The sequence below is a fragment of the Macrosteles quadrilineatus genome, unplaced genomic scaffold, assembly GCF_028750875.1.
Source record: "Macrosteles quadrilineatus isolate MER2022 unplaced genomic scaffold, UCM_ALF_1.0 Scaffold_8__2_contigs__length_117827958, whole genome shotgun sequence".
NCBI lineage: Eukaryota > Metazoa > Arthropoda > Insecta > Hemiptera > Cicadellidae > Macrosteles > Macrosteles quadrilineatus.
In genome coordinates, this window is record NW_026542601.1 from 83921722 (window position 1) to 83936066 (window position 14345).

General features: G+C 35.4%; 1 protein-coding gene across 1 annotated transcript in view; it reads right to left on the reverse strand.

Moving 5' to 3' along the window:
- LOC128999545 (mitoguardin-like) overlaps positions 1-14345 on the reverse strand; it is a 296106-nt gene that overhangs the window by 280938 nt on the left and 823 nt on the right. The window contains exon 3 of the mRNA XM_054426115.1: positions 13564-13740. Within this exon, the coding sequence (XP_054282090.1) occupies positions 13564-13740 (177 nt within the window). The remainder of the gene's footprint in view (positions 1-13563; positions 13741-14345) is intronic.

A 14345-nucleotide genomic window follows, 5' to 3' on the forward strand; every position in this document is an offset into this window, starting at 1 on the left:
TGGGTCCCCGTTCCTTTCTGGGCCCTCTGTATGGTATGGCTATTTTTAAGAAGTAAAAAGACAGGTACTGTATCTTTTTTGAAACTGAACAGCTAAACTTCGAATAACATTTTTTCCCCCAGTTCCATGAACTTGAATTATATTTTAAAGGTTTGTTGCCGTGTTTCATCCAGTGTTGTGACTTTCAGTGACGTATATTAATTTGAAAATTGTAGAGTTGATGTCTTCTTTGTTTAGGCCAGTTTTCCATCCTATCCATTCATACAGGGTTGGGCAAATGTGTGGATACCCCTAGTTAACTTTTTAACGCGTTGCAATAGGAAAACCAAACTCAGCACATATTTACAACATAAGAAATTGCACTTTTTCATCAAAGTTACAACTTTGCCCCAGCCCCCAAAATGGGGTATTTTGGGGGCAGCCCCAAATTTTCAAATGTAAACACCTATCATGTGACCCCTCATTTTAAAGGGTTTGTTAAGAGAAATTGAATGGCGCAAACCAGAGGTCAATATCCCACGCCTAATCAAAATGGCAGCCATTTTAATTATTTAAGATGAGCAATCATGATAGAGTCTAGACACCTCCAGTTAACTTTAAAAATTAAATATTTTAATACTGACCAAAAGGTGAATTCTCTTTTTTCATAAAGGTATGCTGAGTTTAGTTTTCCTGCTATAACCTGTTAAAAAATTTAAAAGGGATATTCCAAAATGACTGCCATTTTGATTAGGGGTGCAATATTGACCTCTAGTTTGCGCCATTTAATTTGTCTTCAGAAACCATTTAAAATGAGGGGTCACATGATAGGTGTTTACTTTTAAAAATTTAGGGCTGCCCCCAAAATACCCCATTTTGGGGGCCGGGTACAAGTTCTAACTTTAATGAAAAAGTGCATTTTTTATGTTGTAAACATGTGCCGAGTTTGGTTTTCCCACTGCCACACGTTATAAAGTTAACTGGGGGGTATCCAGACTTTATCATGATTGCTCATGTTAAATTAAAATGGCTGCCATTTTGATTAGGCGTGCGATATTGACCTCTGGTTTGCGCCATTCAATTTCTCTTAACAAACCCTTTAAAATGAGGGGTCACATGATAGGTGTTTACATTTGAAAATTTGGGGCTGCCCCCAAAATACCCCGTTTTGGGGGCTGGGGCAAAGTTGTTACTTTGATGAAAAAGTGCAATTTCTTATGTTGTAAATATGTGTCGAGTTAGGTTTTCCTATTGCAACGCGTTAAAAAGTTAACTAGGGGTATCCACACATTTGCCCAACCCTGTATTTTACATGTTTGAATATTTGGAAACTTTCTTGTGTGAAACACAAATATTTTACATACTCAAGAACACAGGTAACAACAAAAGTAATTTAATACGAATGAACTACTTTGAATTATAACTAGCTAAATAAATTGAAAACCCATAAATTTTTAGATACGATTAAGTTAGAAAATATATCATATATAATGTAAAAGTAATATCTTATAAAATCGGTCAGTATAAAACAGTAGCTTTATAATAAAGACTTTATAAATTCTAGCAAGCGTGCTTGCACAAAATGATCTTATTTGTTGGAATACTTTAGTAAGCATCCAGAACTGGAGCTTTCATACATTTTCATTCAAGTCAACTTTTTATTAACAAAACAAGGAAAACTGCATTCAAACCCCACAATTTTTTGGCGAGTTATTGATCAAGACTCAAGAGTAAAAAATAATCTTGTTTCACGTCCTAGCATGATTTAAAAAAACTAATGTTTAAAGTTGTTCAAAATGTTAATTAAGGTTCCAGCATCACACAAGTAATTACCAAAATATGCAATATCAAAATACTATTGTTAAAAAATCGTATGATTCAAGTACAGAAAAATGCATTTTCCGATGCGCTCTAAATGTTTATGCACAAGCTGAGGATAAAAATAATTGACAAACAAGCGCGGAAAAGCACATTCGGTACAAATTATGAACGATAAATATTACGACCACTTCAATTTACATTTTTACAGTTTGATTGTAAAAGATTTCACTAGTTTCTAAATATAAGTTTCTAGTAGTAGGCATACATGATGTCTCACATACAAAGAGTACTTTTTTTAACCAAATAATATAAGTTTTTTACCCTACACTTAAATAAAACCACGAACAATTTAAAAACAATTTTAAAACTTAGTAACAACTCTTAAACTAAAGTAACAAACTTTCAACATAAGTTATTTGTTATCCAAAAATAAGAATTTTAACGGTACCAGAGCAGTTTTCTCATGTAGATAAGCACAAAACAGTGCATTTATTTGAAATCATGCTTACATCCGAATAAATCTATAGTGTAAGATCAGTTACCTTAAGAGCTTAAATCCAATAAGATAAGCAAAGCAACGCACAACAAAAACTTTTGAACTCTCATTAATGTCAAACTGTCAAATTCGGCTTCATGGCAACTACAGTAATTTTCCCTCCAAATAATGCATCCCAATAAAACGGCGCGCGATGACAGCCGTTGAGATATTAAACAGCGGGTACCCGGCGCTGGAGAATTATTGATGTCTATCATGTTGGCAATGCGGTTTTTGAATTGATATTCCAACCAACTGATGAAAAATAAAAATTCATCACTTGGGAAACGGATAGTATGTTCTAAAAATAGGCCGACTTTGTTGGATGGATTTTAGCTTACCATTACAACAACAAACGTCGTGGTTCAGTGTCAGTACTTAGTAAACAATCGCTCTGAGAGTACAGAAAATGTGTTCAAAACTTATGTTTGCTCACATAATTATTAATAAACGATTTTGCATGTTTAACTTCACACCAAGCTACGTTTTATTTGGCAACGGTCAAAACCCTGATGTTTTATGTTTTATTTGATGTTTTTGGCCTCTAGGTAAATCTAAATGAAAAAGTATATCGGTTCCGGTTCCAGGTCGTACCGTGCTACGGAAATAGCTACTTTCCTATAGGGAAATTCACTAATAAAAAGACAGGAAAGCTCTAAATAATTAATAGGATATACTAAATGTAGATTATAATAACTGCAGGCGAATCCGACAATAGTTGGACGATTTATAACACTACAAACAATACTATACACACTATAAACACTACTAGTGTCCCCTACAAAGTGCCATATCATGATGGGCAGCTCTGATATGCACAAGAGCCAGTTCCGTCTACTGTGCACAAACACGGACATATCAAAGCCAAAACATACGCACAATATACGAAGCTACTGTGATAGCGTTGTGTGTGCAATGTGCATTGCGTTTAAATGGTCTGTTTGAAGTGACAGCATCTTTTTTTCCAACAAGAATTGCGTAGGTAATGTTGTCCTATTTTTATTTCTATAAATTGAACTTGAATTAAATAAAATAAGAATTATACTTAAATTTTGATCAACAGGAAAATTAATAAATTGACAATATATTTGAACTATTAAACTATCAAACGAAAAATGTCTTTTCTCAAATTCAAACCAGTTAAAAATTGCAAAATTAGTAGTTCTTACTTAGTAGTAACTTAAAGAAAGTTAAGTAGTAGTAAAATACGTCTGGAAAGAATAATATAAATTAACAGTTTGTTAACCGTCCCGACAAAGGAAACAATGAACTTAGTTCAACTTCTTGTACTGTACAAACACAATTAACCTAATTTGTCTGGATATTTGAGACAGTTTGTGTAATATCCCCATTCATCCGCAATATTTTTTACTCTTTCTTCAACTATAATACTAAATAATATTAATTACTTTGTTATAATACATCTTAATCATATATGACTAATAATGTCATTATTAACAAAAGTTGAGATTAGTTTTGAGATTATTTATAATTAGCTAAACATTAGGACAATGATCAAAATTCAACTTTTTAAAATTTTTTTGTTTTAAGAGGTTGGCGGCCACTTTTAAGCTAGGCGCCCACCGGGCAACTCAGCGGGTGACGCGGTGCGGCGCGACGCCGTGGAAAAAAGTTGCCACGTATCCGTGCCATGTTATCTTATGGACTGACGCCCACCTAGCAACCCAGCGGGTGGCGCAACGCGGCGCGGAAAAAAAACTTCTTCTCGAATCCGGCAGTGAGAATTCGGTGGAGAATTTCTTCCTCTCGTGTTGCCGCGCCTCCGTTGAGTTGCCTGGTGGGCGCGGGGTAGAGGCACGGAAACGGCGTCTGCCCCTCGTCTGCCGCTCATTCGGGTGTTTTCGGAAAGTATCGTGAGCCCTTCGGGAGTGTTCGGGTCCGAATCGAAGTGCACTGTGCATCCCCTCCAAAAGAATAATTCTCAGCGCTGCCCCGCGCTTCCGCTAGAGTTGCTTGGTGGGCGCGAACCCTGGAGAAGCGGACGGAAGTTTTTCTCCGCGTCGCGCCGTGCCGCGCCGCGCCGCGTCACCCGCTGGGTTGCCCGGTGGGCGCCTAGCTTTAATCTTGCATTTGCCCGTCCACATAGACTAACCGCCCGTGCGTGCAACCATTGACTATACGCCTCTGTATAGTCAATGGTGGAACGTTTACAGCAAAGCAACTGTACTGATAAATTTTAGTGGCAGTGACCAGGATCCGAACCCACGACATCGCTGCCTTTGGCCCGAAGTCTGTGACGCTACCGACTGAGCCACCGACTCACTAAATAAATATTAACACTTAATGCAATACTCATTTGAAAAGGGTAACTGATAATGAATTTGAGGAACGAGGAAAAGAGAGCATAATTAATTAATGAAATCACTTTAATCTAAACCACTTAAATGAATTGAATCACGTTAATGAATTAAATCACTTAACTTTTGCTCCTTCAGAGCTATTTCTGTGAGTGTGCTTTTGTCAGAAATTTGAATGCTTACAATCAAGATTGTTTCTATGATGTCACCATTAAATTGGTAAACATTTCTCTTAAGTGATTAATTATGTGTTGTTTGTCTAACAAGTATGGATAACAATGGTTATGGACAAAATATTTAAAATCAAAATTGTAAACAGACGCCTCCCTCTCAGTATTAGTGTTGTTGTTATTAAATTATTGATTGCATTATTAATTTATTGATTTAGTCTGTTGTAAGCCTTCGTACTATTCATCCTTTAATTTATGCATCTATTCATATACTGTAGTTATGTATGTAAATTTATTAATTTATGCTACTTGTTTGTTTATTAGTCAGTTAGTTCCCTCATTCATTTATTTATTAGTTTACTTAATTATTAATTTTTCATTATTTTCCAACCATTAAAGTATTTTCCAATCACAGGCAGGGAAAATACAAATAGCTTGTGCCCAGAGAGTCATTGAAAGAAATTGTTGAAAAATTACAAACATATTATTTCGGGAGAACACTGTGAAATATTACAAATAACGATCTGGCCCAGACATAAAGATGCTGAGGAACGATATTTATGCAGCATTTTATGGCCAATTTCACCTGTTGGACCTGTGGAATGGTCCATACATCACAACAAATGTCATCAAACCCATATAATGTAAGGTGCTGAACACTGTAGATAACTTTGATGTGCGGAAATATAATTTAATTTACAAACCGTTATATCCATCAGTTTAATTTTTATATCGAAATATATTTGAATGAATTGGACAGTTAATCACACTAAGATTTAAGAGTGTGGCTGCAATAACTGTGCAATATTGGGACTTAGTTTGAATTATGGGAAAAGTAAAGGTATATTTTGACGTATCGAAAGTGGTAAAATAAATTTATTGATTTATGAGGCAACTGAGTATTCTTTATTTAAAAGTTAAGAATCATTGTTGACAAATCTTTAGTATGGTTTCACTCACAAAAGATGTAAAATATGCTAAAAAGCTTATAAAATTTTAATATATTTATGGCTGATAAATAACTTGAATATAACCGCAGAGAGATTTAGCTTTATTTACAAGATGGCCAAATAAGATAAACAACAGAAGCTTTGGGCTAAAAAATGCTTTAAACCTGAAAACCACTTGGCCTATAGAAAAAAATTGGACTGTTTAAGATTTTATGACCATAACGCTGCCAGCATAATTTAGTTGTGTTTTGTACTATTAGATTTATAGTTTTATGTACTTTTCGTAGAGTTCAAGGCCAAATTTTTGTATATCAACCAACCTAAAAAGTTTTTTCCACAGTAAATTTGTTTCATGTCCTACCATCACATCCTACGACGCAAGGTTAAAGGCAGGAACTGTTTAACACATTACTTCATGCTAGTCCTAGAGGGTTGCGGCATTATCACATAGACAAAACCAATTGGTGTTTGGCAGGATTTGAACCCGGTACCTTCCAGCCGAAGCCCCTAGATCTACCACTAGACCAATTCGCTTCCCAACATTACATTAAACATAATCTATATAAATAAAATTAGAGTTTTGTCTGTACATTGCTCAGAATTATATACTTTTAGGTTATTTTTACGTTTTATACATTAAAGAAGCAGAAACGAGTCTTATCTCAATTCCTGTCTGTCTGTCTGTCTGTCTGTCTGTCTGTCTGTCTGTCTGTCCCTTTGTCTGTAACACTCAAGATGGCATTTTACGCAATCTTCTCCGTGAAAACCAGAGTACATATCAAGATCCAAGTCATTTTAATGTATTCACTGGATTGGCGAGAGTGTCTTTAGTGATTTAAATATAGCCTCACTACTTTGTAAATAAAATTACGGACGTTCAAAAATGCAGTTTTGTGCGATTTTTGTCAAATTTTCGTTCAATTTTTATCACATAATCGTCTATGAAATAACGAACAGCTGTTCGGATCAAGATATTTTTTTCTAGCTGTCAATGACATGTTTACAAATGTTGTTTACAAATACCGCAACTATTTCGAATCACGTTTTGAAAGCAAATCCCAACCAAGTGAGATTAAAAACGTTTTTCTTACATAACGGATTTAATTAATCGCAAGTGCAATAATATAGTCTAATAGTGTAACCGTAAATGAAATTAAATAACTAGACATCGTCCAAATCGGAACCAGAAATTCTTTGAGTATAAAATGTTTCTTGAGTTTTGACAACCAGAAAGAAGAAGACCTTGAATCAGTGTTGTATAGGGCTGTGACACTGAAATGATCGTCGCCAATAGCTTACAAAAAAGGTTTCCACTCATTGACGGCGCTTCAATGGCGGTTGTGTAAAGTGTAAAGTAAAAAATCACAACTGCAGTGGGTGATTGTAACAGAGGTTTAACAGAGGAAGTGCTAAACTCGCTTTTCCAATGTGTCACTTTCTGTTTCTACTCACCGTGTGATGCAATCGCTGGACCATACAGCCAATAGGCCCATAGCTCATGTCTTGGGTACGTAAGCCTACATATTTATTCATAACAACCTTTTTGACGACGATCCTTGATACCGGTACTTTTCCATAGAATACATGGCCTACCTACTTAAAAAATAAAATTACAAATGACCAAAACCCCAACATTGTGTGATTTTCGTCACATTTCCTTCTAATGTTAATAGATATACTAATCATTGTTTAGAGAATGCGTAATCTATTAAATAACAAAAAGTTGTTTGGGTAAGGTTGCTTTTTTTTCAAACTGACACCGATAAGTTTACGCTATAACTTTTTACGAGAAAATCCAAAAGCAAGAGATCAATAACCTCGGGACTAGATATTAATGTATTTAATTGGTCCGATTTACTATAGTTCTTAGGTAGGTTCTTACGTAGGTACTGGTTCTTTTCCTTAGAACCGGTAGTTTACAAATTTGATATCGTTGGTGTTGCACCTTATTTATTAGAGCCGTCCGTATTCAATTAAGCGATGTCTTAACTCTGTATAAGTTTTGCTTTTTCTGTCTGGATTCCAAATCTTAGCTTACCCGGTATGTTAAGAAAATGATAACCTATTTGAGTAAAACATTTGTTGGGCAAACCATCATGAATTGTTTACGCTTTTATATTGTTTATGTATCAATAGTTCGTGGCCTTTGTTGGATTGTTGTATTGTGTTGTTTTGTTGTATGTTGGTAACGCATTAATGTCCTTATTTCTCAGTGTTTCACGGAATGGACAAGAGCACCTTTGATACTGAAAATGTCAACCGGAATAAAGTGTTAAATGGTGAGGTTGAGGTAGTACTTTAAATGCGTTTAAGTTAACCGATGTGGAAAGTAACTTTCAATTATAGGCTTACTTTAGGGCTACGCTTCATGGATCTATAAAAGATTTTTTAGTTTAATCATTGGACATATGGACCAACACGATCCGGGTGACATTTAATTGCGAAGCATTTATTTTGGCTTGAACTGTCAGATACTGTATTTGCGAAGGTTTATAATATAATAGTTTTGCCAGCATATCTGCAAATATGCAAACTAATTGCTGTTCTTAATCTTAATATAAGAAGGTTTCAACTGACTACTATAAGATCCCCGTGCGTAGAACGGGCACACAGCTAGTAAGAAAGAAATGTTGCTACAAATGCACTTCTGTTTGTGTCAGATTTCTACAACAAGATAGATTTTTGTGTGATTGGACAGCTGTTCCCCAATTATAGCTGAATCAACCACTCTCCTTCAACAGGTGATGTACTGCAGTTGACAGGTGAGAGCTCTTTCAACCAATATAATATTGCTGACATTTCACTCTTGTTAAAATGAGAAAGGTCTTTTAAAGGGAAAATCCTAAGAACTGAAATTAAGGTACCATTTATTTTACTGTACCCGTACAGGTACAATACTTTAGAGCAAGATTATTTTTTTTTATAAATACCCATTTGTTTCAAAAGTGGTTTTAAATTAGCTGTCTCTTGTACTTTACCATTCAAAAGTTCTGCGTCACTCATTTTATTTCTAAGAACAATCAAATTCGTCCCTCTATTGCAAATAATTGTACTGTAATTGATTATTATTCTCAATAAAATGTTTTCACTAACCATACACAATGAATGTAGCTACCTCAACCTTAACTTCAACAAATAATACAAAAACAGTTGTATTCGATATCACCAGATCCTTTTCGATTTTATTTATAAAAAAAGTTTGTCCGCTCAATAAATATTTTTACTCTAGTTGTCGTTCACAAAAAATCTAGATTTTTGAAAGAATAAAGATTGCGTTATATCAATTAATGGCAAACCCAGTATTAATTTTTTCATAATACAAAATACAGGAAAATTATATCTATGGTTAAAATAATAAAAAGCTGTTTTCAAATATTAGGTTGGTAACGTAAATAACCTAGATTTAATTGATAAAATACTGTTTTAAGTGTTTCAAAGTGTAAAATGTTTTAAGGTGATGTTTGAACTGAAAGTGGCTCTCTTTTAGTCCAGAATAACAAATGGTAATGAGCGTTGCTAGCTTTTATGTTTGTAAAGGACCCTGAGAACCCAGGTAATTTGGAACTGTCAACTGAAATGCACAGTCATACTTATCTTTGTAAAACGATGTGTGTTTTCTTGATGTAAAAGAGTTTGTTCCTGTCTAATGTATTAACGTATATTTCAGTATAAAGGTTTTATGAACAAATATTGTTTTCTTGTAATTATTTTTGCAAATCGGTTTTAGCAAAGCATAATTTTAGTTAAAATACAAATGAAAATTGCATAGTTTTATTTGCATTTGTTAAAATGTACATAACACATGTGATCTGTGTGGGAGAATAAACAATGCTGTATGTAAACAAAATTAATTGTTTGGTTTAGAATAAAAATTACATACAAGATATAAATGGTTTCAAAATTTTAAGATATGAAAAATATCACACATAATTTATATTAAAACGGAAATACATTGTCTATCCATATTTGCCAAAGTCCAAGCTTTACGTTACAAATTCTGAAAAAGTTGATAATTGTAGAAATTTACAACAATTTGAATGAAAAACAAACCCTATCAGCGTTGGATATAACATGGAGTAAAATCAAATATATGAGAAGTGGCTGTCACAGACAGTATACATTTCTATACACCACTCAGGGTGAAATGTGTTATATTTGTGGCTGTCAGTATCATACTGGTCTTCTCACTACCTCTCACACCATAATTCATCACGGTTACACAACAGGCTGACCCAAAACACTATAATTCATCATGCTTACAACAGGCTGTCCCGTAAAACACCATAATTCATAATACTTACACTGATAATTATCCTGTGAAATAACATAATTCATCTTGTCCACACCACACTAATTATCTTCCCGTAAAAATGATCTTGTTTAACAACACAATTCATCATGCACACTACTATTTTTTGTAACAAAACACATATTTTACCATGCTACACTTACACTTTACACTATATATTTTTAGTGTAATGATCAATCATAGTTTTTACATTGCTAATAACGTAGTCACCGACTTAATTTGTCATTCTTCAATAACAAACAATCTATTGTAACATGATTTAAGTCAAGTCTTTATTGTACTTTTCTATGTGATCAAAACCGTGATCGCGACACTATCGTTGTTATATCTCGCGATTGCAGATACATCATCTTCACCTACAGTAGAAATTGTGAACAGCCCCCTCGAATGTGGCGAATTTATAAATGCTTGTATTTAGCGATCTCAGAAACATCATCTACTTCTGCAATTGCCGCAAAATCGTGATCATCTCCCACGATCCTAGAGACATCATCGTCTTCCGGTGGTGTAAGTCCACGCAAAGATCGAGAATATATTTTTCCAAACAATTTCATAAAAATTCCAGAACCTAACCATTTTAGAAAATTTCCCATATAGGAAATAAGCTATTACCAAAGTACTCATGGTAAGACCTGGACCCAGGATCGATTAACTTTTTTCTTTTGAGGTCCCTAGAGGCCAAAAACACCATCCGTTAAAATTCATATATATATATAAATTTATGTATATGTCCGTTAGCACGTTATGATCCCATTTTAATGAAATTTGGTATAAACCTAATTTATTTGAACGAGTTTGCGAACCAGCATGATCGGACTATGGGAACGGGGGTTTATGGGGGTTTTATAGGGTGAAATTTGGTTTTCCCATTTTTGACCCAGAAAACATGAAATTTAGCAATTTCTTTCCAAACCATTTTGTAGAGCTTAAAAAAACAAACATGGTGTCGCCACACACGTCTCTCCAGTTTTTGTAGTTTTCTAATCTTTTTCCGTGATTTTGTCGTGTTCGAGTGAATGTGTTCTCAATTTAAACGACAGAGCTAGCCAAATCGATTAGATGACTTGATTGAAGTTTTTGTTTCACCTGATAATGGACTCGTATAGATGTCCAAAACTATTGTGGTGTACTACTGAAAAAAAAACCATCTCTTAACGAAGACAGGTAACACAAACCATAAAGTTAAATTTAGTGATCTAGAGGCTACTTTTCACCACTACACAACCAAGACCATTAGGTCATAACCGATCTCCAAAGAATCCTAGCGGCAAGAAATTACAAGGCAAAAATGTGGTTCGCATTCCACTATAAACTGTAGATTCTTTAGTTGCCATTGGCTGTATGGGCTTTTAATTAACAGTTCTGTCTAAGGAATATGTCGGCCTTAGTCACTAACAAGACTACAAGATCACGCTACTCATCCTACACTTATCTCCATTCATACTTGGCTTAAAATACCTACATTTGTATGGTCGCCATTTCAAAGTAATTAAAGAATGATACTTTATACCACCCATAATCAGAATGAAATGTGCATTTTTAAATTCACTATTTTTTTAGATGCAAGGCATAACAACATACAATCATCAAAGGTATTTACAATATTTTTAGCTTAGCCTACGTACAATATAGTACTTAATAAAAAACTAAAACATAACTCACGACTCACAAGATATAAAAAGCAGTAAACGTTAATCAGCCTAGAAGAAGTACCGGTTACTTACTACTGTACTGTAAAGTAAACATTTTCCCCCTAGCAACAGGTCCGATATCCACGTTACATTATATCTGAAATATGGTCTTCACAAGCTTTATGTGTTACCATCATGTCGAACTTACAAATATCGGATTATCAAGATCGGACTGCAATCAAGTAAGGATTTAAAAATCATTGCCGAGTGCCGTGATTAATTGGTTATCCAGCCATCCATGTTATCCGAACCACCCTAATTGAGTAATGTAAAATTGTGAGCTATTTCCATGTGACTTGACTGTACACCATTGTAGATACATGGAGATGATTCCTTTCGCCACTTATGTAAAATCACAAAACAGCAAGGCTATAAGCACACATTCTTTTCGTTTAAGCATACTCGGTTAGTCATATTGTCAACTCCACTTGTTCATTACCAATCTTGTATTCCTCACTTCACTGTCACAGCGTAAACAGAGAACTGTGACTGATTGGACAAGTAACGCTTTTATCTTATATTTTAGTTAGGCCTATCATTGTGGAAGTGTTACTGTGACTGTTTTTTATGGGATTTGAGACAGTGTCTTCATAGCGGAGAAAGTCAATTCAGCAGGTAGTTTTTTAGGTAAGGGGCGTTTCTACAAATAGATTCCTTGTTCACATGTGCGCTGCAATGAGGCTCCTCACAGATTCACCATTGGTCATCCTCTCCGCATCGGCATAATTTGTGCACACAATGATGCCATTTGCAGTTCTTTAGCTGGTGTGTACACTTTGCTATGTGCCAGAAAATGTTTAAAGTCATTGAATCTCTCACCGCATCCAAAATAAGGTCAGTGATATGTTTTTTGACTGTAAGAAACATATCCTCTAGTAGTAATTTATATTGTGATCAGGAGGCAAAAAACAAAAAAAAATGATATTAGATACAGGCATTCATTGCCAGATGATTTAAGGTTATGGAACACTGAGTTTAGGTTAAGTGCAGACACGGGCTAAGGAGTTTTTAAATGGATAGTGTCTATTTCGGAAGGAATTGTGATTTTGGCGAGAACCCAGGCTTTTCACAGAGAACACAAAGTAAAAAGGTTCTACAAACATTTTTACATCCCGAATGCATTCCCTCACTCGTTGCATTAGGGCCATAACCTTTTGTCATCTGACTTGGCGATGAATGTCAGCATTGGATATGATCCTGTGTTAACAAATTGTATCACTGGCCTTACCTCACGCGGAGGGAGATTCAATAATTTGTAAAATTGTTCAAACACACAGCAAATAGTAATTGTCAACTACAGAGCTGCAAATGGCTCCTTCCTGTTCACAAATGATAGCCTACTAGGAAGAGGTGAGGAGCCTCGTTTTGGCTTACATGTGAACTAAGAAGCTGTACGCACAAACAGCCCTTGCTTAAAAATGACCCAAATATGTTCAATAACATTGATGGATTATCCACTTGAAGATGGCAGGCCACTTTAAAAGCCACAATGGAAAAACTTTATTGACAGCCACCTTCTCCATCCATTATGTAGGAGTCATGATGGTCAGAAAATTTCACCATGACCTGTTGGTACCAGTACCAACATTTTAACGTCTCAGGATCAATACTTTTCCTTCAGTACCTACTGACTTTGCATTATAAACAATCAAAAGCATCGTACAAGTATGCCAAAGGAACAACAGTCGATGGTTTTGCTTATTTGATCTTGCCGCAGCTGGTTTGGGTTGGCGACACAAACGTTTATATGGTAAATTTACTTTAACATAGAAAAGAGAAAATCGACTCACCCATAACGCCGAGCTGCTGTGGTGACAAGAGTGTAGTATCCCCAGGAGCGACACCCGGGAGTGAACCTGACGCAGCGGACATTCTGTCAGACGCACCAGACAACAGCGAACCTTGACGATGTAGACTGCGGACACTGGGGCTGCCACTGCGCCTAGTACTGGCCTGGCTAGTCCCATCTATCATAAAAACACATACACACATAGATTCACAGAAGCATAGTAAGTTACGCAGAATATAGTATACTTTGATTACTCCTACTCAATTTTATATACCACTAAATTTAACTTGCTTGTTGTTACTAACCTTCAGTAGCTCTATCTGTGATTTGAGGTAATATCTCTTAAATTTTCTGGTTTATAGTTCGGCCAAAGTTTCTGTGTGCTCGACCCGATCTGATTGGGTCTAGTTGAGGGGGTTCGTGGGGGTACTTTTGTGAAAACATTTGTGTCTTGCTACTCACTCACCACTACTCCCAGCACTGCCAATAGCCGGTGCCCGTATGTTGAGCTGGTAGCGACCCGTCCACGGGCACAGAAGTTTTGGCCAAACTGTACCTAGCGCTTTTGGTGGCTGTACTAACGGTAAGAAAACTGTCTGTCTTCCAATGTGTAAATGGGCAACTATCCATGATATTGATGAACAATAATCATAAGGCTTTTATTGAGCATTGTTAAAATAGGTATAGGCTATCAGTGAATGTCCAGGTACTTTTTCATATATTATTCTAGTATTTCCCATAGGATACAAACTTCCAATTGTATAGGTAAATAAACACCAAATA